This window comes from Stegastes partitus, unplaced genomic scaffold, assembly GCF_000690725.1.
Source record: "Stegastes partitus isolate 25-593 unplaced genomic scaffold, Stegastes_partitus-1.0.2 Scaffold161, whole genome shotgun sequence".
Classification (NCBI taxonomy): Eukaryota; Metazoa; Chordata; class Actinopteri; family Pomacentridae; genus Stegastes; species Stegastes partitus.
Window position 1 is genome coordinate 187278 of NW_007577892.1, and position 25122 is coordinate 212399.

At 41.4% G+C, this 25122-nt stretch overlaps 1 protein-coding gene across 1 annotated transcript in view; it reads left to right on the top strand.

The window, feature by feature from the left end:
• Positions 1-225: 225 nt before the first annotated feature.
• The window catches only part of LOC103355637 (low density lipoprotein receptor adapter protein 1), a 60557-nt gene continuing 35660 nt past the window's right edge, over positions 226-25122 (top strand). The window contains exon 1 of the mRNA XM_008279505.1: positions 226-377. Coding sequence (XP_008277727.1) covers positions 293-377 — 85 coding nt within the window. The 5' untranslated portion in view covers positions 226-292. The remainder of the gene's footprint in view (positions 378-25122) is intronic.

The following is a 25122-nucleotide window of genomic DNA, read 5'->3' on the forward strand; positions in this document are numbered from 1 at the left end:
TGCAATCATACTGTAATGATTTCTCCTTAAGTCGCTTCTTCAAACCGGAGCGCTTGGAGGGAGCTCCACACAAGGACACGCCCTTAACTCTGACTACGGTGCAGTGGATGCGTGTATTTGCCCTCGGCTGCTCACGTCCTTCTGGGGGAAAGAAAACAGAAAGAGACTGGGCTGGAAGTTGAGTCAATGTTCTCTCTCCTCGCCCTTGTATCTGTGGCGAATCTGCTGTCGTGCGCTGACTGGTGTATTTACGAGACGAGGATCCCACCTGCCGGAGAGCAGACACCGCGGGATGGACGCCCTGAAATCCGCCGGCAGAGCGATTATCAAGAGCCCCGGAGTTCCACGGCACACATGGGGAACTTCAAAGCATGAAAGTGAGTGAGCCTCAAATGTTTAGAAATGGTTGCGATGTTGCAAATGATTTTGCGATGTAGCACCGGTAGTGTTAGCCTCAGAGGGGAGGTGAAGGGAGGCGATGTGTGCCGCTGGCTTTTCGCAGCAAGCTAGTGGAGTGTTGTCTCTTATTTTTGTAGGGCTGGATGCATGGCGTGAAAACAGCAAAAGAATCACATGCCGCTTCGTTATGTTAAGTCCCAGTACTACTTTTACTTCTTTGTGAGTGACATGACTATTGCTGCCGGTTGTTCCTCACCACGACAACTGTAGCATACATTTAAACTAGATCAAGGCTGCAGGTAGCGATGATCGGGGGTTGGCGCAGCTGTGCACGTTCGTGACCAGCGTCCACCTCCACCTGCAGCTCCACACCGCCACGGAGCCGCCCACACCTCAGCCACCTCCCACACCTCAGCCACCTCCCGCACCTCAGCCACCTCAGCCACCTCACACACCTCAGCCACCTCCCACACCTCAGCCACCTCCCACACCTCAACCACCTCAGCCACCTCCCACACCTCAGCCACCTCCCACACCTCAGCCACCTCACCCGTCAGGAAGTGCGTTGGACTGGCTCCAAGTGCTCCAAATAGTAGAAATCCCAGTGGGGCAACACTTTACGATTAATTGTACGTTTAGGGCGTTTAATTATACATTTTGCTTTCTTCAGGGCCACTACACCTATGAGATAACATTTAAAATTCATCTTCATGCCATTAAAGGATGTTAATCCTTAGGCCTCAATTGAAAACAGTTACACTGATGTCCTAAGGACAAAAATATCCCCATTGAAACCAATGCTAACTATTATTTTTGATCCCTCCGCTATTATATCATGAAATTAAGTAATCTATGTTATAGGCTTTCATTCTGGAGCTTTGGCTTCCAAATTGTCATTTTTACTGTTTTGCACTAGATTTTGTTTGTTTTTTTTTATTTGGCTTATGTAGCGAATACAGGCTTTATTTGTTTTGTTGCATCCTGCTGTATTATAGAGCTCTGCAGGCCAATGGTAAAAAGTTTACAACTAAAAGTTTTGGGGGTGTTGGTAGGGATGTCCCATTGTTGTGTGTATTGAAAATTTTGTGTGCGTCTGTTTATGTGTTTGTGTACATTTGGAGATATAGAAGTTCTAATGGACTGCAGACCACAAATTCCACCCTACTGTCTCTTGTCCTGCCTTAAAAATGTCATATGTTAATATTATTTTCCACTTTAAATGACTAATTTATTTCAACCACCATGAGTTCTGATCATACTTACAAAATATTAATTCATTTTCAGGATTTTAACCCATAAAATGCCATTGTTGTTTTTTATGAAGATAAAATCCATCCATCCATTATCTGTACACCACTTGATCCACACTAGGGTTGCAGGGGGAGCTGGAGCCTATCCCAGCTGACTTAGGGCGAAGGCAGGGGACACCCTGGACAGGTCGGGCCCTGAAGATAAAATACAAAAATGAATTATTGTGCATATAATAAGAGCTACATGGAAAAATCTTATTTTTGGCTATCACGGGCTAGGATGTCTCAATGATTAACACCAACATTGATTTTAATGCATTATTATTTTTTATGCACTGTCAGATTCTTTTTTTTTTCTTTTCTTTCTTTTCTTTTTTTTTTCTTTTTCTTCTTCTTTTTTTTTTTTTTTAACAAAAACTCAAATTCAGGCCTATATATTACTAGTTTTTTCTGTCACTTTTTCATATTTGATACATAAATTATTTTAACCAACATTACTTGTGATCATAGAAACCAAATATTCAAAAGTTTTGGGGATTTAATCCCAGTTACATTTCTTGAAGGAGTACATGTGTGGGTGTGTATTGACCTCTGTATAGGTGAGTGAGTGAGTGAGTGAGTGAGTGAGAAATGTGGAATTTGTATTCTGTAGTACATTATAACTTCTCTATCTCCGAATGCACACTTACACACAACATTTTGAATACACACATACACATCACACTGTGACATCCCTACCAACATCCCCAAAACATTTTAGTTGTAAACTTTTTACCACTGACCTGCAGAGCTCTATAGTACAGCAGGAAGTGACAAAACAAATAATGCCTGTATTATTACATTATTACATCGGCCAAATATGAAAAAAAGACACGATATAGTTTAAAAAAGGTAAAATGACAATTTTCAAGCAAAAGCCCCAGAATGAAGTAATAATAACATAGAATGCATCATTTCAGGATGTAATGGCAGAGGGATCAAAAATAGCAGTTATCATAGGTTTGAATTGGGCCATTTTTGCCTTTAAGGGCCTGAGTGGCACAGTTTTGCTTACACAGTATATTATTAATGTGCTATGGGGTGTTGAAGTTAAAATTTCAAAATGATCCTTAAAATACATACCTTTACCAAATTCTATGGCAAATGCATAGACAGCCAAAAATATCTAAAAAATCAAAAATGAAAAGGACAAAAATGTCCTCATGGGCACATGATGGTTAAAGTTTATGTGAATCACAACTAAGCTTTGTGTTATTTTAAACTTTTTCTTTTCTTGTAAAGAGGGAATAAATTGAAATTTCTAATACTTCCACATACAAAGGCCAGCATTTGAATCAAAAATAATTTGTCAACTTTAAACAGTTGGAATATGATTGATATCATTTGGCAGATTGTACATAAACTATAACAAGTTCTAATCTGTGCTGATACCATTCTGCTCTGAGTGTGACAGTGTGGAACAAGACCAGCTAATGACAAGCAAGTCTCTGTAAGCGTACTCTCCTGTGTATCAATATTAAATATAGGAATAGTGGTGCTAGGCTGCAACTAAAGGAGGAGAGAATATTAACATGAAGGAGTCCATCGACCAGTCTTTTCAGTGATTTAAATAAAAGGGAATTCATTTACAGTAGTAGTACAGTAGTAGTCCTACAGTAGTTTTAAAATATACACACACATTATTGATGTTACAGCTCGAAAAATAATCAAACTGTCTTGCATTACCGAGCTATAGTAGGATTTAAGATATTCTGTTATTTTGCTCAAACTATTTATTTCTGCATATTTACATTTAAAAACAGAAGCTGGGGAGATTGTCATGAACTTGAGTTCAACAGCTTTCTTAATGTAATATTTATCTTAAGTAGTTCTAACTCTTGTTAAGTAGCATTTATAAGCTTTATAAGGAGGTCCCCAAGCTTCTCCTGGTGTGCTAGTGTACCTCCTAGGTGTAGTTGGTCCCAAAAGCCCTGTATGCTGCTGTCTGATCCTTTACCGTCTTTCCACTGAAATCTCACTTCATAGGGCTCAACACGCTGATTCTGAGGATACCTAGCTTAGTCTTAGGGCACAACCAAACATCCTCCTGTGAGAAGTCAACAACCTACACTGGAAACACTTGATTATTGAATAATGTGGCTGTAGTTACAATGATCAAACCACCAGATAAGGTGTTGTTTCCTAGCTCCACCAACATGCTGGGACTTTCATCAAACTTTGGTCCCCTTGCCAAGATTGTAGCAATGGCGAGGTGTGTACATGAACTCTGCATTTGCCTGTCACGCATGCTATGGACAACTTTTCAACAAGCTCTGCGTTCTGTACTTTTTTGATGGCCTCTCTCCAAACAGAATCTTACTTTTCCCTTCATGAGCTGCATCTACCTCAAAAAATACTGTCTACATTGTTTAGCAACCAATAATGCCAGGTAAGGATACATCTGGTTCTTTGCTGTAATAATCTTTGATTATTAAGAAACCACACTCTGGGACAGTCTTCATGTCTAGCTCAACATAGCCAAAGTAAGGTAGTGGGAGCTTGTTGGCTACTGTTATTTTGAGCCATTTAACAGTAAATTACGTGTCCTCATCTTCTCCATGAAGGTTGTCTCTGAAAAAGCTTTTACTCAGTGTGCTGTATTGGTTCCTCTGTCCAGTAAGGGGAGCACCCCACATCTCAACATCTATTTCAGGACATTCCCCTACAGCCTGTTCCGAAAAATGCTCTTTTTTAAAAAGTGCCCACTGACTTGGATTGCATTGCTCAGCTCATAGCAATGTGGCCCTTGCATTTCCCTACATTGCAGGAGAATGATTTGCTGGTTTATGTGGGGTGGTACACTGTCTAGCCATGTGCCCCACTTCTTCTCTTGGTAGACAGATGGGCTGTCCACCACTAGTATACATGTTACTACCTTCTGAAACCAACATTTTCATAGTAAAGTCAACACACAGCAGACAGGCAGACTGAATTAACAAAAGGTTACTTTCATAAAACTCATTGTTGGGGTGGATAACTGGAAGGTCCAGTCCCTGGTGAATCTGTACTCCTGACTGTAACTACACTGTCAAGACAAAAAAGGTGACTTTCCTGTTTTTCACATTATGCAAATTATGGAAAAAGCCATTATTATCCAAGAGGCTTTTTGTAGAACAAACTGAATCTGAGTCAGAGAAACAAAACTTGTCACACCATCAGTGACGGACTGCTTTGTTGCCTGCATTACTGCTGTCTCACTGATGTGTTAAGTGTTGTCTTGAATGCTCCCTCCCTGCAGTTACGTTGTCTGTAAGCTTCTCACTGCCGTGAATGCCAGCATGCTGGTTTTCCCATGTCATGAATTCCTGCTTAGTGAATAATCACCCATCCATACCACTTTTCATAAACTTGACTTAAACATTTTAAAGACAGGAAGATGTTTTCAGTTTAATGAATGATTGAATATTGGGCATACATATGTTGGATTTAAACATTGTCTAACTGGATCAGTATTTTAATCCAATAATGTCTGTGGTTGCTTTAGCACAAAAAAACAAGTTTCAAGTGACAACTTGTCCTAAGTGGTTTAAATTGTTCACTTTTGATAACTGCTGGGCTAAAACTTCTGATCATGGCTTCTGTCCAAACACTAATGGGTAGAAGTTGTTATTTTCTGCAACATCACAATACTGACCACAACATGACTTTAAATTAATGAAAGCTGACAAAGATTTTATCAGCATATTATCTGTCTGTTGCACATTGACAGCAGAGTGCAATGCTTTGTGCTTTTCTTCTCTTACTGTTGTTGGTGCCAGAAAGATGGGGGGAAAACATCTGACTGGCACTGTCAAAGCAGAATCCAGCTGGATTTCAGCACCTGATGACAGAGGTAGCTTGTGTCTGAGAGCCAGCACAAAGGCTGGGGGAAAAAATATGAGCACAGCAGTCACTAACAGCACAGATGGTAAGGGTGGTTGCTGATGTCAAGAAGTGACTTAGCTGGCAATTTTAAGAGAGGACATCATCCATATGCCAGCATGTTGGGATACATCAAAGCTGGCTTTCATAATGCAAATGAGATAACACTGCAGCTGCTTGGCGCACTCACACAAATGAGGTGTGATTAAATTTTTTTTAAAAAGTGATGAATAATTTGTGTCCTGTCAACTGAATGAATGAAATCGCATACAAAATGAGAATGTTAAGTCACGGTGGTAAAATAATCGCCTGTAATGACAATATACTGTTAGTCTGTATATTATTTGTGCTGAATCAACTTTTAAAAATGAGAGCATAAAGACACTTAGTAATGAGACAGAAAGTCAATTTTACCATCCCATAAGGACATTTGAGTTTCTTTTGAAAGATTTTAAAATATGCCACAAAAATCAATATTAATGTCTTAGTTGTAGTGCTATGTTTTAAATGACGCTGTAGTGTTAGGTTAAGATGATAAAAAAGCATTTAATTGGATAATGATGCCTTGGGTGTTAGTTTTAGGGGGCAATGCTATCCAAAATCAGATTGGCAAAGTGTTTACTAAATACACTGACATGATAAAATAGATTTTCTCTGCTAACACCACTGTAAAGTCAAACTTTTACCTTAACAAACACTTTGGTCAATAACCAGTCCATCTTTAAAAATGTCAAAAAAGAATGATTCTACCCTGGAGTGTGACCAGGCAGTAGAATTGTATTGTCATGCTACCTTAATAATATACCACAATCTCTTTGTCTGACAATTTTTGTGGTCGGTTTTCCATCTTTTTAGCCAGCTTAGAGCTGACATGTGCAACACTTTCCCATAGCCCCTTGTGGCTGCTTGTTGTCATCTGGTGAGCTCAAAACCACTGGCAGGGTGAAGAAGGACCCATCCTGCACTTGGAGTAAAAACTAGGGCCCAACCGATATGGATTTTTTGAGGCTGACGTTGATTCCAAAATTTGGCAAAAAAAAATTCAGATAACCGGTTAATCGGCTGACCAATTGAAAAAAATATATAATGAATAAAATAGCTTCTTTTTGGGTCCCTTAATGCATACAAGAGATATGAATACAAACCAGAGACGCCTTTCTCAGATGTCATAACGTGTCATCTTTGACAGAGCTGCATTTGAAATATATAATGGTCACAAACAGTCTGGCACTAATGTTACTCCATAACAACACACACTGAGTTGCTGTTACAGTCTGTGTCTATTTTCTGACAAAGTAAAACTAAGTGTGACATGACATCTTGACGGTTGCTGAAGACAGACAGTAATGTTCATCATTTGAACATTTTCATTACTTTTCGGGCCTGCACTGAATAAAACCCATCTATCTATCTATCTATCTATCTATCTATCTATCTATCTATCTATCTATCTATCTATCTATCTATCTATCTATCTATCTATCTATCTATCTATCTATCCTCCTTAATGCGCTTCAACACGCAGCTGACGGAGTGATGAACGCTCGTTGTGTACTCTCAAAGACTGTGCTATCTTTAAAGTTGATGAGAATAAGTTCATAAAAATGTAAGTTAAATAAGTTCGTTGAAAAAGTTGAATAAAAAGTTTAAAAAGTTGTTTTCTGTAGTTCTCTGAAAACCCATCAGAGTGAGCGCTCTATGCGCTGTTTTGGTTTCAGAATTTGCGGGAGAGTGAGTGATCTTACCGCTGTATGTTCATAAGCTATCTCAACTCTTTGTCATCTCCGTGAACCAAGTTTGACTTGTTTACAACAAGCAGAAGCAAAAATGGAGCTTTTCGTGGTGTTGCTGAAGTGATTTTCACACGCTTTTGCCTTGGAGAATATTTGTCTTTGTACAAAATCAAATTGTACAAAATTAATGTATGAAAACGACTGTGACACTTAACAGCATTTACTGTTTTATGAGAAATTAAGAATATATCAGCGAGTAATCGGCAAAACTCCAGCCGATGATGAGTATTTTTAAAAAAGGGCTATAATCGGCCGATTTAATTGGCCAGCCAATAAATCGGTTGGGCCCTAGTACAAACCATCCCTTTGGATGATGTCATACAGAAGCAGCGGGCCTTTACTGTAACTTAAAAGTCAGGCATGCTTGCCCTTTGCACCAAGGATGTCCCTATGGTGCACTCTGCATCAGTTTTCAAAATTGAGTTATTTTGGGATAGACTGAGTTGAATCCAGCAAGACTGTCATTAAATTTAGTATTGTATTTTTTGTAAAACTTTTAGTTGTCCATATGTCATGTCTTGCTTCTGCTGCCTCTCTTTGCAAAAGAAATCTGAATATGCAGCTTTTACTGCTGTGCTTTACTGTACATGTCAGAATTGAATATGACGTTAGTGGACTCAACAGTAATTAGGTTTGATTCTGGTAGTGAATATAGTCTTTGTTTCTATGAAACCTGACAGGGTACCAGTGAAGAGGAGGAACAGCGCCTTTTCCACCACTGGGGAATAATTAAGGAGTGTCAAAGAAAAGGATGAAGCTGGTGATTAGTATGTAGCAAATTACACAGGATTTCTGGTCTTCAGTTGTGATAAATAAGATGTCAAGCTGATAATTACGTGCTGATGGAGTAGTTGGAGTTGTGTTATGATGCAGCATTAAGTGCTATCTATGCAGCATTACAAAGTACCAAAAATAGTATCATCTGGTTGCGAAGGCTTCAAAGCCTATTTATAGAGTAAAATATACAAAATATTTATTTTCTCTATGCCTAGTGGCTACAGTCCATTATTAACAACACTAGCCATCCTCATCACAGCATCCTGGCTGGACAGACGAGCAACTACAGTGAGCTGCTCATCTCACTGTGCTGCAGGACACGACGGTACAGGCGATCCTATGTCCCCACGTCAGGCACTGTAACACCTTGGCCAAGGACAGTTGCTCATGACCTAGACTGTTGGCTGCAATAAACTACTTACCCTGGGCCCACCAGGACCCATATACTCAGTATTGTTATTAGTTCTACTTTTATTTTATTCTCTACTCTCATAACATTCTATTTTATTGTAAATACCACCAATTTGCACCTTTTAAATACTAACCAGTATTTTTAAATGTATCAGAATCAGAACCAGAATCAGCTTTAATGGCCAAGTACATACACAACATACAAGGAATTTGGTTTCGGCTGTTGGTGTTGCCCTAGGAATTTGCACAAATAATAGAAATAGGAAAATTAAAAAATAAAATAAAATAAAGTAAAAATAACTACAGAAAGAAAAGAATAAAACACAATAAATATTAATAAAAAAATAAAACAAGATAATAAGACAAATATATAAGAATTTACACATCTAGTAGAAAAGGTATATAACTGGAAACAGAACACAACCCTGTATACATCTGTATGTGACTAATTTGCAACAGTAAATATTCTTAAGGAAGTGTAATCCCATCCAGAATATTTGTGATGGCAATAGTCTGACATTAGTGTGTGTATTTGGGATTCGCTAGCCTTACTCCAACTGCGCAGTATCATTTTGGAATTCCTGTTTTATGAAAAACAACAACAACCTCAGTGCAGCAAATGACATACTGAAAATGTTAGATTTTAAAGAAAATGTGGATCATGCAAAAAGGCTGGTTTCTTTCGGTGCACCAGCATTTTTAACGACTACCCGCAAATTTTGCAGTGGAACAATTCCACTTGACACTTATTTGCAAGAGCACCATTGCTACATCCATCCATTATCTATACTCCACTTAATCCTCACTAGGGTCATGGGGGGCTGGAACCTATCCCAGCTAAATCAGGGCAAAGGCAAGGGACACCCTGGACAGGTCGCCAGTCTATAACAGGGCTACACTTAGAGACAGACAAACAAGCACACACACACATTCACAATTCACTTGGTATGGTTTCACCAATTAACCACAATATGTTTTTGGGCCGGGGGAGGAAGCCAGAGAGCCTGGTGGGAACCCACGTTGCACAGGAAGAACATGCAAACTCCACACAGAAAGATCCCTGGGGATCTTCTAGCTGCGAGGCGACGATTCTAACCAGCGAGCCACCATACAGCCCACCATTTCTACATTCTAGGCTTAAACAGTCGTGATAGGTTTAAGGAAATACAAGATGTGTCAGAAAAGTTCCAGGACTGATGTCACAAAATATATATTTCAAACCCAAACTACAAACTATGAGTTTTCTCCTTCAGGCGATCAGCCAGTACGTCTACAAAGAGGTCCTGTGGCATTTGCTTCGTTCAGTGAAGAGGTGTGGCAGGACAAGTCGTGGCTGCTTCACCATGACAACACACCTGCTCACAATGCCCTGAGCATCCGACAGTTCCTAGCTTAGAAGAACATCGCCGTGCTGGAGCAACCTCCCTACTCACCCGACCTGGCTCCGTGGGATTTTTTCCTCTTTCCCAAGCTCAAGGGATCATCAAGAGACCCATTTTGAAGGCATTGACAACATCAAGATGGCTGTGACAATGGAGCTGTGGAGGATCCTAGAAGAATCCTTCCAGGAGTGCATGGTGGTATAGCAGAGAAGGCTAGGAAAATGCGTGAGACTCCAGTGATACCAGTTCTGAAACTTTTCCAATACACCTCGTACAAACAAACCAGAGATTCTTTTTTTTTGCTTCCTGAAGTGGGTGCAGCCAAGTGCTGCAAAGTATACCAATGCAAGAATAACATCGCAATACCCTGCCATTAAAAACTATACCAAGTCCTATTTCAGTATCAGTATTTTAAGTGCTTACCAATGCTTGCTAAGAGCAGCATTTTTGATCAACAACATTGATGTGCACACACCGGAGGGCTGTACCATGAAGCAAGATATGTAGGCTGGCAAGGTATGTTGAGTTCAAAGACAAGGAGTTTTTAGTGTCATGAAGGTGGCTTTTTTTGAACCTTGCCTGATCACCATGGTAACTCATTTTACTTTAACCAAATCGTTTCATCTTCATGAATGATTCAGATTCTCAGCTGAGGGAATATGCTACATCTGCAAACCTATTGATTGCTACGTTAATAATACCACTGAATGGAGCTGTGCAGTTACAGTATTACACACTGTATGCATTGTGTTGCCATGAAAATCCCACATGTATTGAGGTAGTGATGCAGCAAACGCATACATATGCATTTATGTTTGGCCCTAATTTGCTGCCATGACTGCTTTACACTGCTGGTACTGCAGCCAATACAACACAGATTAGAAAATAGATTAGTTCATTGTTTTTCATTAAATAAACTGAGTTGGGCTGCACGGTGGCTCGATGGTTAGCACCATCACCTCACAGCTAGAAGATCCCCGTCCCAGTTAGGACGCCTGGAATCTTTCTGTGTGGAGTCTCCATGTTCTTCCCGTGCAGCGTGGGTTCTCTCTGGTTTCTGCGGCTTCCTCCCAAACAGTCCAAAAACATGTTGAGGTTAATTGGTGATTCTAAATTGTCCGTAGGTATGAATGTGAGTGTGCCTGGTTGTCTGTCTCTAAGTGTAGCCCTAGTGAAATTAATGAAATTCCTCTCTGTTGTAAAGTCAAACAAATACTAAACGACAAAGTATTGTAAAATAGTAAAATGTTCTACATGTGATTCATATCTTTGTTGTTGTAAGCATTTTCATTATTCATTTTTTAAATTAATCGGCCGATTAATCGGTTATCAGAATTTTTTTTCGCTAATTCTTCCTGTGCACTGCAGTCTGTTTCTGTCCTGCAATGTGACTGCTCCAAACCACACAGTGACAGAGCTGCAGAGGACAGCTTCAATGACGGCAATGTAGAACTGAATCAACAGCTCCTGTGGCATACCGTGTCTCCTCAGCTGTTGCAGGAAATACATCCTCTGCTGAGCCTTTTTGAGGATGCAGCAGATGTTCTTCTCCCACTCCAGGTCCTGAGTGATTGTAGTCCCCAGGAGCTTGAAGGACTCTACAGCTGACACAGGGCTGGTGCTGATGGTGAGGGGGAGCAGTGGCAAGGGCTTTCTCCTGAAGTCCACTCTCATCTCCACAATCTTGAGCTTGTTCAGCTCCAGGTTGTTCTGGCTGCACCAAAACACCAGCCGCTCAACCTCCTGCCAATATGCAGCGTCGTCACCATCCTGGATCAGGTCGATGACTGGAATGTTGTCTGCAAACTTCAGGAGTTTGACAGCTGGGTGCTTGGAGGTGCAGTCGTTGGTGTCGAGGAAGAAGAGAAGTGGAGACAGGACACACCCCTGGGGGGTGCCAGTGCTGACAGTCCTGGTTGTACAGGTGATGTCTCCCATCCTCACCTGCTCCCACTCATGTCTGTCAGGAAGCTGGTGATCCACTGACAGATGGATGGAGACACATTGAAGAGGGAGTGCTTGGTGGCCAGGGTTCCAGGGATGATGGAGTTGAAAGCCGAGCTGAGGTCCATTAACAAGATCCTTGCATAACTCCAGGGGCCATCTAGATGTTGCAGGATGTAGTGCAGCCCCAGACTAACAGGACCTATTATGGACCTCAAGTGTCTCAACACCAGTCTCTCAAATGACTTCATGACAGAGCCACTGATCTGTAGTCATTCAGTCCTGTGATGGAGGGTTTCTTGGGAACCAGTATGATTGTGGAATGTTTAAAAGTAGAGGGGACTTCACATTGCTCCAGGGACCTGTTAAAGATCCTGGTGAAAATTGAAGCCAGCTGGTCATCACAGGTTAGAGGTGGACTGTGGAGGGTGAGGGGTGTGAATGTGTCCCTCTCCAACCTGCAGTAGAAGGAGTTGAGGTTTTTGGCCAGGTCTTTACTTGCCTCAACAGGGGGGATGGTCTCCTGTTGTTGGTGATGTGTTGAAGGCCTCTCCACACTGAAGCATTTAGCCACTCTGATCTCTTTGCTCAGTGTGTTTCTGGCCTTCTCAAACAGGTCTCTGTCCCCACTCCTGTAAGCCTCCTCCTTGGCATGTCGGAGCTGTCGCCGTTTGGTGGTGAACCATGGCTTGTTGTTATTGAAGGTCCTGAAGGTTCTGGTTGGCACACACATGTCCTCACAGAAACTGATATAAGCAGTCACAGTGTCTGTCAGGTCATCCACGTTGTTGTTGGCAGCTTCAAAAACACTCCAGTCTGTACATTCAAAACAGTCTTGTAGTTCCTGCTCAGTGGTTCATTTCCTCACAGTTTTAACGACAGGCTTTGCAGATTTTAGTTTCTGCCTACCAGCTTATTCAGCTGCCTAATGTTCCTCTCAGTCATGTGGCAACCCAACAGACCACAACACTGGCCACCACTGACTGGTACAACATATGTAGGATTTCACTGCATATGTCAAAGGGTCTTATTCCATTGAGGAGGAACAGCAGGACATCTGTGTTTGCAGACCAGCATAGTTTGTACTGAAAATGGTCATGGTCTTCTGGGTTCCTTAAAGACCTCCTCTGATGAAAAGGGTTTTTTTTTTTTTTCATGTCAGCATGTCAATATGGAGCTTTATGTATCATTCTTCTTCTTCAGAATCAGTTTCCAGTTTGAACATGTGTGATGAATTATTCCAATTTTACAAGTTGTCATTGTATAGTGTAGAATAGTTTTACAGTGTTTGTAGGTGAGCTGGTGTACTGAAGCTGCAGCAAGTGGGGAGGGGTCAGTGAGGCAGATCTGTGCATTATAGAGGGAACAGCAATGTAAAATCTAAGCTATAAGCCTGAACTTCTACAACTGTTTTATCAATAACTGCGAAGATGGTATGTTTAACTCTTACAGTCTGCACAGACATGTCTGACTCGAGTCTGACTGATTAGATTCTTGTTCTGCCACTCTGTGTATTGGGTCTGTGTTTGATTGTGCATGTGGTAGACTAAAGATGTAAATGCATTTTCTGAAAATACCAGGTGTGTATCAAGGAAACTGAACAGCATTAGAAACGAAGAGGGCTTTGCGGATTGGTAAAGTTTTAATTTTGATTACATTTTGGTCTACAACAATTGTACAAACAAGCTTATTAAGATGCAACAATTACTGTGCTGCTTTCAGCTTCATAAATATGGTCTTGTTTTATCTTGAGCATCCTTTTTCTTTCGTCTACGGCAGTTGATGAATATCTTTTCACTCATTTACATATTTAAGATGTACTGGAAATAACTCTCTTGCTCATCTGGGTATGTGGGCTTTTTTTTTTTTTGATACGCCAAGCCTGTGTGTGAGGTTTAGTGCATTAATCCGCTTACCTGTTGTATGATATTTTGGGTATATGTCTGCAGACAGCCACCCTAGATTGCTGTTTTCCTGGTCAGATTTTCTTTAGATTTATTCCTTGGTAGATCATGTCTCCTGCCGCTATAATTACCTTTACTAGCGTATTGCTTGTGGTATTGTGAGCTGACACATTTGGTGTGGCCCATGCTAAGTGTGGTATTTCACATCACTCAACAGCAGGTTGAAACTCTGTTCCAGCCCAATGAACCTCGCATCCCTCAAAGTGAAAAAAGAAAGACATTCATGATGACTGGGATTCTTTACCAGTGCAGTGCTAGTGGTTTCACGACCTAATGCTGGTCGGATCCCTGCTGAGACTGGGCTTCCCGGTCAGCTCGTGGCCTTCAGCCCTGTTGGCATCTCTCTGCAAATGCGTAAAGTCCCTGAAGCGGCTTGCCTTGGTGGTCAGCTAAAACGCTCAGGTGGTTTTCTGTGTTGAGCACAGACTGGGTAAGCTAAGACCTCTCTTTCCTCTTTAGAGACCCATACGATCGAGAGCACACAGTTACGTTGTAACTCTGGTTCTCAAACTGCCTCTCTGGCTTAGACAATGTACTTCACAAAGTTAGATTTATTAGCACAAAACTGACTAAATTCTCATGTGTCCTATGTAGAAGCACCACATAGCCCATGTTTGTGTGGTTTTGTGGAGTTTCCATTCCTTTGGAGGATCGTCATCAAAACACAGCGATGCTGGCGGGAGATGCACTACACATCCGTAATGAGGAGATAAACAAGTCACTTTTGACTCAGCGAGACTTTGGGAAAGTTTGCAAACAGCAGCTTCTCCCGGAAACTGCAAGTGCATGTTGGTGGCTCGAACACAGCACACGCTGCTGTTTTCGAGCCACCAGCATGCACTTGCATTGACTGTTCTATAGTGCCTTCAACTAAAGAGATGCTCCTGTTGTGAAGTCCATACTAGCTCTTTTCCACCTCCCGTTTCAGGGTTGGGGGTGGAGTAGGAGGATGATTACTTGAATGTAGAGACTGTCTGCTGTTCCAAAGAGTGCCAGCAGTCCACTCCCTCTGGTGGATCAGTTCCATTCTGGGCACAGCCACCTGCAGTGTTGGGGATAGCCTACTTGCTACACTGCGCAGAGCTTGGCAAGTATGCAGAGCCAGCTGGTTAGCACCTAGAGCTATTATGTCCCTCTACCTTTGTCACTTGTCTCATCAACTGCAGGACGGTTCTGGAAGTTTTTGCATGGTGGATGGGCTTTAGTTAGCCACTTCATCTCTCTCCTCCAATATGAAGTAGCAGGCAGAGACTGCAGGCAGACTGTTTACTTATTATTAAAGCTGTCTGTGTATTGTTCAGCTATGGTTGGACCAGATGCAGGCAAGTTGCTGCTGCAGGCACAAGAAAGTATCTGCTCTGCTTGAGAAGTATCAGGTGGCTTTCATAAGCTAGAGGCCCAAGGTGAGCAAGAGTGCCTATAACTTAGGCCATGCCTGAGGAAGCACAGTGGGAACTAGGGGAACTTAACCCCAGTTGGAGGCTTTTCATGGACATGATAATTGTAGTCAATCGAAAGGACAAAGAGCAGCAACTACTCAGTGCTTAGTCCACAGGGGTCTCACCAAACCACAAGGATGAACCTGATGTTTTTCAGGAGCTTCACAGAGCCCTCTGCTGGGGGAGCTAAGGGAGGTGCTTTGATGTATTACCAGTTAGTCTTCAGAGATGTGTCCCGAGACACTTGGCTGTGGTCCACGATGGCTGCAGAGTCAACAGACTCTAGATCAGCTGTTGAATGAGCCAGTGCATAAAATCCTGCAGCCTTGCCCTCCAGCATTTGCTTCTAAGATTGCAAGGTCACCACATCACAATCAGGACAGACAGCACAGCGACTGCCGCTTACATCAATAGGCAGGCTGTTATCCACAATGTGGAAGTAGGCTCACCCCTTCTTCTACTGTGGAGCTGTCCATGTCCTAGAGCCACTGAACATTGCAGCAGATATAATGTCAAGAAGATGTTCACACTCAGGGGAGTGGCAACTCCATCCTCAGTGGGTTGAGGAGACTTTGTGCTGTTTTGTCAGTTGACTTTATCTGCACACAATCCACCTGTGGTGTGGGACTCTAAACCATTTGCCCAAGGGTCTGCTCTGAGCTGTCTCTCCTTTCACACTTCTCAAGCCCCTTCTCCCAAGGATGCAAGCAGAAGCAGTAAAGTACATTTTGGTGGCACCTCTTTGGCATCACTTGATGTGGTCCCAGCGATTCCCTACACACTGCCCTGGGACTTCTGCTGTCCATACTGTTCTAGCTGGAGACTGTTGTTGAAATTTGAATGTGCCTCAGCAAAAGCAATCAAAGTACAACAGTATTTGTCTTTTGTATTTCATTGAAAATTAAAGGACTAACAATGAATAATAAAGAATAGACATGTTAGATTAAATATTTCAGCTAAAGGGCAGAGCTGTGACACCAGGCTTGTGTTCCAATTTCTGACCTCGATTCAAGCAAGACAATCGAGACCTATAGTAGCATCTGTCCTTCAAACAATACAGCCTTCATCATGCAGATAACAGGAACTCCTCAGCCGTGGAGTCTTTTGGAGGCTAAGGTTTATGGTTCTTATATGATAAATTCACTTCATTAAGGTCAACGGGAAAGTTTGCTATAACACAGGCACCTGTTTTGAGACTCCTGGAGTTGCTGAACTGAAGTGGAATTTCCTTAAACTGCACTGTTAAGCTAACGGTGTCTGGGTTAGGTGTCCCTGCTATCACTGCCTGAGGTTCATCTGAGTTTCACCTGTCTCAGGCAGTTGAGCTGATTGTGGACACAATTTGGTGGATGTGTGTGTTCCCAGATGTGCCTGTCCAGGGTTCAGGGACACTCACCTTGTAGTGAGGCTACTTCATCATCCCTGTAGCAGGGAGCCCCTCTCGCTGTCATATGTGTAGCAACCATGTGGTAATCACATTCAGCAGTTTTCTGATTTAATTTTTTTTCCCATCTGAATGTAATATCCAGCCTTTGACCACTTTCGTTGTTTCCTTCAGTCAGCTTAGTGATTTGCACTTTGAGCTGAGTGCCCACTCTGTTCAGAAGTTTGGCTTTTCCGTCTCACAGAGCCACTATAAGTGTCTCAGGTGTTCCTTGCATCTTACAGACAGGCCTAAGCAGCTCTCCCACCTCCCAGGCTTAACCCTTTGCATCTTGCAGGGACTCGTCCTGGTTGGTATGTACATAGTGTTCCATAGTGTACATTTGTAAATTGCGTAAATCTGTTCAATTAAAACTCGTTTGTCACAAATTCTTATGGGCTTGGCTGCACTGTCTTCTCATGGAGGTGTCTTAAAGTGTTACCCTGTACATACTGAATATGTAACTGAGTCGAGTGATAGTGTTAAGATGACGGAGAATGTGCAGTTACATTGTAACCGTGGTTTTTCAAGCGAAGAGACTATCTTTCTGTTTTTTCTGGTCACACTGAGTGAGGTTTCAATCAAATTGTCATTGATTCCACTCCCATACAGGTGCTTTTATAGGTAAAACACAAGGCGTGATCGGGAAAACCAATGTGTCATGAAGAAATATCCACGTATCCTGAAAAGCAGTGGCTGTCGTTCGACTGTTATTTATGAAATGTTTGGCACATTCAATTAGTCTATTACAGTCTCTTCACTTAGAGAAACAAGGTGACAATGTTACTGCACATTTCTTGGCCAAGCAGAGGAAAATCCAGTCTCTGCAGCAACCATACAGTAAAGAGGAGATACAGTGCTGCCTGTTTATTATCATACCCTCGGTCCAGGATGGAATTATGACAATATCTGGGATATTTCAATAAGCGGGCTTCAAGATTAGCGTATCAAAGTGTCCGCAACAATAGAGCACTAAGAAAATTGTGTCTGTGTGATGAAAAACGGGGGTTTATAAAGCCAAAATGGGAATGTTTACACAAGGTCAAAGGGACAGTTTCTTTGAAGATAAAGAAATGTTTATTCAAATGGAGCTTTATGTTTTTGCTTCAGTGAAATTTCACCTTTGTCGGTACAAAAAGCAATAAAAGTTATTTCCTTTAATCAGAGGATATACAGAGGATAAACTCATCATGATTAACTAGCTGAGCAGTTCAGTTATGAGTGACGACATGCTCTGCAACAATGCAATTCTCCTTGATGTGCCCTAAATAATGTCAGACAGTGTGTGAATAACTCTGTGAAGCAGATCTCAGGTGAGCAGGTACAGTAACTGACAAACAACCAAACACACTGCCTTCCGTGGCTGACCAGAGTGTGATAATCTGGCCCATGAGCCATAACGATCGGCTGACCATGACTTCAAACGGGCAAAAGTTGTTCCTGGAATCAATTTCGGGGAATTTCGTTTTGACAAAAACCAGGATTATGACATTATTCTATGACAATAAACGGACTGTTTTACTATAAGTTATATCAGAAATGATTCGGGACTTTGATATTTTATGATCATAAACGGGATATTCTATAAAGTGGTATGATATTAAGTAGGCAGAACTGTATCAGGATGTCACTATTCTAAAATGAAAACAACAATACATAGACCCCTTATAAAACTCCAAATTTTTGAATTTGTACTTTGTATTCTTTACAGTTAAAAAAAAAAATCAAGATATAACATGCTCAATTTTGAGCTGTGCGCTGTAACAAGCTATTTCAATCCATTTCCCATGTCTTTTTAAAGCTACTTTTACTGTATATGAGAGTGGTATTGATCTTCTGAAAGCTAATGACCTTGTTGGGGGGAATAGATTAACCATGCTGCCATTTACGTAGCATTCTTATTGTTATTTTGCCTTTACTCCATGGTTCTTAAAAGCATAATATGGCTGTAATCAACTGTATAATGTCATTTGCACATAATGTCAATAGCTAGTATTTTGTGGAAACAGACCAACACATTGCCCTTGTGTGTAGATCGCCTACAGCCTTCTCTAGGCAAATGGGAAATTCACCCAAGTATATGTATAATTCAGTCTGAAATGAGTCATTACCAAATGTATAGCTTTGGCACAGATGCCTTTTATCCTACCAACCTGCCCTACAAAACCGTATGTTGTATCCACTGACAGTTTGAGGGCAGCATGACAAACTGTTAACACAACATTGACTTATTATCACCTCATAACGTTCCTATTAAAAAAGTGCTAGCAAATCAGGAGCTTCGTTAAATGTCTAGCTGACATGAAAACATGAGCGGTTAGTTGAAATTGTATTTCAGGTGACTAACAACACTGTAAACAACTTTTGTAATCTGAACTGCATTTTACTGTAATATCTACTGGTAAGGTACTAGAAAATTATGGTAAATAGCAAAGAATAATGGGAAAATTAATGCTCACTTGTGTAATTTTTCTATACTGTAAATCCATTTACAATAATTGATCTGCAGTAAATGGTTTTGTGAAACTCTAAGTAAAAGGACAACAAAAAATCAGTAACAAAGGGTAACATGTAACAAAAGGTCAGTGTTTTATTTCTTATTTATGAGACAGTTTTACATTTTTTCACTTTTTGCTAAGTTGACTACCTTTTCCCCACTGTCTTAGAAAAGGTGACTGTTAACCTGTGAACAACTTAATTGAGATAACTTATTGCAAAGACAAGTCCAGGTTATTAGCTCGCTCTGTGACTTTGCTAATCAAGAGAGTCTTTGGTAATGTTAACTGCAAATTGACTTGATGGCGACCCCTCCGTGATATGGCAGAGAGAAGTAAACATTCTTAAGTGTGGTTACACTTTACAAGACTGAATGCTGACAATCCTCGTTGACACCAGTGTAACAATTCTTTAGCATGTAAGAGCAGAAACAGGTTCAATCTGTGGGAACATGCAGAGAAAATTCACCACACAGAGGCATTCATAGTTTGATTGTCCAGCTCATAATTCGTCTCTTGTTGCTCCAGGTATGTTATCTATGCTTGCAGTCTCTCATGAAGTCGACCAAATTTTGCAAATGTGGGTTAATGATAAAAAGTAACCATTAGTCAGCTGATTGTTCAGCAACTGATGCTTTCAGAAGTTCAGTCTGAGCTGAAACTGTTATTCAGAGTACTTAGAGCACAGGGGATTTAGTGATTTGGGGGCTGCAGATAAACTTTCATTCTCCCTCATTTTTATTCTTTACTCTGTTAGTGCTCACAGTGGTAGAAACGGTACTCTAACTGTTCTGCTATTAAGTAATGCTATTCATACCGCACAGTGAAAATACTATAAAAAAGTGTGGTAATTTCTTTACCTAAAAGTGAAGAATGGAAGAAATGGAAATGCAACCACATACTAAACATGTAAATAAACTCCACTCAAAATGAATTGCTGAGTTGTTGAGGTGGATTTTAACTTCCTTTTACTGGACTCTTTCATGGTGACATGGAGTGAAAACGACAAAACAAAATACAAAAGGATAAACTACAAGTGCCATTTTAAAGCAAACATTTGTCACAGAAGGCACATGTTCACCAAGTTTTTAAATGTACATTTTTAAACCTTAACTTGTATTTTTAAACAATGATGCATGATATATATTCGTTTAGTATACAAAATGAACAAACAAAAATTACAACATGGATAAGGCCGTCCTGACATGGATGTAAATGGATCCTTATTCACCTGACATGAACTCTCCCATACTGCTCTATCTGAATGTAACTCCAGCATGAATAGCACAAAAAGAACATCTTACCTGAGCCTTCAAAATAAAATATTTGTCAAAACAATGGTATGGAAAATAAAATAAATACAACATGTCTAACAGAGGGCTGCAAGGTGGGTCGGTAGTTAGCACCGTTGCCTCGCAGCGAGAAGATCCCCAGTTCACGTCCCAGTTAGGACGCTGGGATCTTTCTGCGTGGAGTTTGCATGTTCTCCACGTGCAGCATTGGTTGTCTCCGGGTTCTCCGGCTTCCTCCCACAGTCCAAAAACATGTTGAGGTTAATTGGTGATTCTAAATTGTCCGTAAGTGTGAATGTGAGTGTGCTTGGTTGTCTGTCACTAAGTGTAGCCCTGTGACAGACTGGTGACCTGCCCAAGGTGTCCCCTGTCTTCGCCCTGAGTCAGCTGGGATAGGCTCCAGCCCCCCGCGACCCTAGTGAGGATTAAGCGGTGTCTAGATAATGGATGGATGTATGGATGGATTTCTAACAGACATCACACTCTCTGCCTGACCTCTGTGAGGTCACCATTTCAAGTAACTCTGGAGTATAAATCAGTTCTTTTGCTTGTCTTCTGGAAGAAGCAAGACAACTTCCGTGATGAGTCTGAGGAAGGTGTATGCAGCGCCTTGTTCGGATGTTGTAATCTCTACCTTTCTGACATGTCCATCCTCATTGAGAAACATGGCAGAAACCCTCACCAGGAGTTGTGTTTGGCTTGCTTGTCTTTGAGCAGAACATCATCTCCAACTCGAAAGTATCTACGAGGCACTGTCCACTTAAGTCTGCGCTGTAAATAGGGAAGATACTCCTGTTGCCAGCATGTCCAAAACTGAGTCGCAAGAGCTTGCACTTGACTCGACTGTTTAGTGTAAAAGTCTTTCTCTATGAGGTTACCTGAAGGTGGTGGAACTCCAGTTTTCTGTGTAAGGAGCATTGAAGGAGAGAATCAGAAGGTTTTCTGGATCTGCAGAATCTGGTACGAGTGGTGGTGCTTTTGTAATGGTAGAAGTCTCACTCATGAGTGTAGAGAGCACCTCATGAGCGAGGTGAGTCTTAAGCTGGAGCAGCATAGAATCGAGGATTCTGCTTGCTTCCACCCACATGGGAAGCGTGTAGTGGCTTACGTTCTCAAACACACCCTTGCTCACTCAGACAATGCTGCATAGTTGGGTCCTGCTGGGTTTTCCAATTCCAAGTTCATTACTTGCACCAAGGACATTGCTTCTGCAATCTGACTTCAACAACTTTGCTGAGCCTCTGATAGCAAAGGAGCACCTTAGTGCATTTATACAACTTGATGTTTCCATTGGCTCAGCATGAACAGCTCGTGAGCTCATGTAACTGAACATGAAAGCTGATCTTTTGCTCTCTGCGTGTTCCACTCTGGTCTGTCTGATTGAGACTGACCATGGTCCTAAGACATCCAGTCCAACATACTTAAATGGAGGACAAGCTTGAAGTTGTTCGGAGGGTAAGTCAGTCGTGTTGTTCACCAAGTTTCCTCTGAGTTTCCTGCACGTCACACAGTTGTAAATGACTGAGTTTATGAGCCTCTTGCCCACGAGTATCCATTTTCCTGCAGCTCTGACAGCACCTTCTGTAATGTGACATCCCTGATGCTTCACTTTCTCATGATGGTGACACATCAGCAGTAGGGATATGCGACCGTCTCTCGGCAGGATAATGGGATGCTTTTCACCAGTCTTTAGTTTGGAATGTTGGAGCCGACCCCTACAACAATCATGTTGTTCATCAGGACTGCAATAAGCTTTCGAAGACAACTGTTTTTGGGAATTGTTCTTTGAGCTTGGAGAGCTGCAATTTCCTTTGAAAAGGCAAAGCTTTGAGTCACTCGAAGAACAACACACATGGCCTGGTCCAATTCCTCTGGTGTATGAGAATGTTTGCACCTGTGCCAAACTACACGCTCACTGTCTTTCTTGATGCGTTTGAAAGACCTGCCAGCGTGGATGAGAAAGGCAATGCCTCTGAGGAGTAAGCACAAGCTAGTGAAGTGCTTAAAACGGTCTGGTGTAACTGTCTCTTCCTTCACATAAGTTCTGTAATTCTTGGTCTGATATTTAGAAGTTTGTCTTCTAGTGAAAGTGAGACGTACAGAGTGGCTCAAGGCAGATAAACAAACAAAAACGACAAAAATACCAGGGAGCTCCTCGCCGAGGCTGCCATCTGCTGCGCCATCTTGAAAAAACAAGTATTAATTATTAATCCACCATACATGCTGATGAATAGTTGTTTTTGCATAACTTAGATATGTTGCAATGATTTTCAGTGATACAAGACTTGATCTTTGTAAAATGTTTTAACCTGAAAATATATTTATTTTGTCATCAATCCTCTTCTGATATCAGTCATTAACAGGACACAGGCTAAACACTTGCTGAGCATGTGTATGAGTTGATGGTACATTTTACCGATGTGCCCTAAACGCCTCACGTGCTGCTCCAGTAGATGCTACATTTTACCAATTTTACCTAAATGCCTCACATGCTGCTCTGGCTAAATGCTACCAGGTGTCTGCGCGTTCTACACTAATTTGCCCAAGTTGAAAAGTTTTCTGTTAGCTCGCACACACTCAAAAATGGTCACATACTGTATGAGAACATTTTGGTCACAGTCTGGAACCCTGTGTAGGCACATTGCTGTGTTATTATAACATAAATTGTAACATTATATTACGATATATTATATCAGGTAAATCCCACTAATTTATCAGATTAGGAAACACACATCTCTCGCAAGCCACATAAAATGACGTGACGGGCCGGATTTGGCTCGCGGGCCTTGAGTTTGACATATGTGCACTAGTGCGTTCCATTTAGCTATTTTTGGAGGTCTTTGCATCAACTTCATCCACAATTTGCAACCTTTCAGCCTTTTCCAACACCTGAGCTTCTGCTGCAGTTGCCTCTGCTTCACATTGAAGCTTTAACGTTTCTAGCTCTGCGTCTATTTTACGTTTTTTTTTTTCATACTGTGCTTTAGTGTCCTTTCTTTTTCTTTCTGATGATGCATCAGTACAGTGTGGCATAGTGGAGACCATCCTGTGGCACTGCTGAGGTGTTATTTAATGCCAAGGCTGCTTTGATAGCAGTCTTTAGCTTGTCTGTATTTTTGGGTTGGGTGTTTTTTATCTTTCTTTTCGCAGTAGTCCATATGGGGTTCTAAGGGATTCAGATGAGTTGGCTGGCCAATCAAACACAGTAATATCATGGTCAGCAAGCCATTTGTTAGGAATTTTGGCACTGTGGGCAGGTGCTAAGTCCTGCTGGAAAAGAAATTTGACATGTCCGAATTCTGAATCAATTTTAAAATCCTTCTGTTACAACCTCGCCTCTCCCTGTCTGTCAGAGCTCATCCACATCGCCACCCCTTCCTGCTCCCTCAGATTATCTTCCTCCATCCACCTCACTGTCCCTTCCACTCATCTCACCACCATGGGTTATAGATCCTTCTCGTATTCTGCCCCCCAACTCTGGAATTCGCTGCCACCACATATACGTACTACCGATTCACTGCCTCTCTTCAAATCCAAAATCAAAACCCATCTGTTTAGAACTGCCTCCTTCTTTACTTTGCTTCTCCATCTTCATTTTTTTGTGTGATGTTTTTATCTGCTGTTATATCGTCATTTGTTGTTTTTTGTTATTGTTTTTACCCTTGTTGAAAAGCATCTTTTAGTGCTCTGAAAGGAAACAGTTTAATTTTAGTTTCACTGAACCACAAGACGTGTCTCCAAAAATTAAGGTCTTTGTCCCTGTGTGCATTTGTAAACTATAATCTGGCTTTTTTATGTTGCTTTTGGAGTAGTGGTTTCTTCCTCTCTAAGTAGCCTTTCAGCCCATGTCGGTACAGGACTTGTTTCACTGTGGATAATGACACTCTCTTACCAGCTTCAGCCGGCATCTTCACAAGGTCTTTTACTTTTGTTCTGGGGTTGATACACACATTTTGCACCAAAACACTTCCTCTCTGGGACACAGAACCCGTTTCCTTCCTGAGCAGTATGATGGCTGGACATTCCCGTGGTGTTTATACTTGCGTATAATTGTTTGAACAGATGAACGTGGAACCTTCAGGCATCTGGAAATTGTGCCCAAGAAAGAACCACACTTATGGAGGTCCACAATTCTCTTTCTGATATATTGGCTGATTTCTTTAGATTTTCCATGTTGTCACGAAAGGAAGCAGTGTGTTTGAGGTGTGCATTAAAATACATCCACAGGTGTTGCTCCAATTAACTCAATTGTTGTCAGTTAATCGATCAAAAGCTTCCAAAGCCATGATGTCATCACCTGGCTTGAAGACGTAGTAATCTCAGTGTATGTAAACTTCTAGGGGGGGGGGGCATTTATCAAATAGAAATAATTTTGGTAATCCTAACTGATTTTAAACAGTAAATGTTTGGTCTGATTTACTGTCAGACAGTGAGAAAACAAAAGGTTGTCTGTCTTTTTTTACAGCGTATGTACACTTCTGGTTTCAACTGTATATGAAACCAATGTGCTGGGCTGGTGATGATAGAGCCTGTGATTACATAGCAACATCAGCTGTATGATTCCATATTGTTGATATGTATCATATCTTACGCTCACTTCAGGACTTTCGGGCTAATTTACCCCAGTTTCACACTTCTCAACAATCAGAAGCG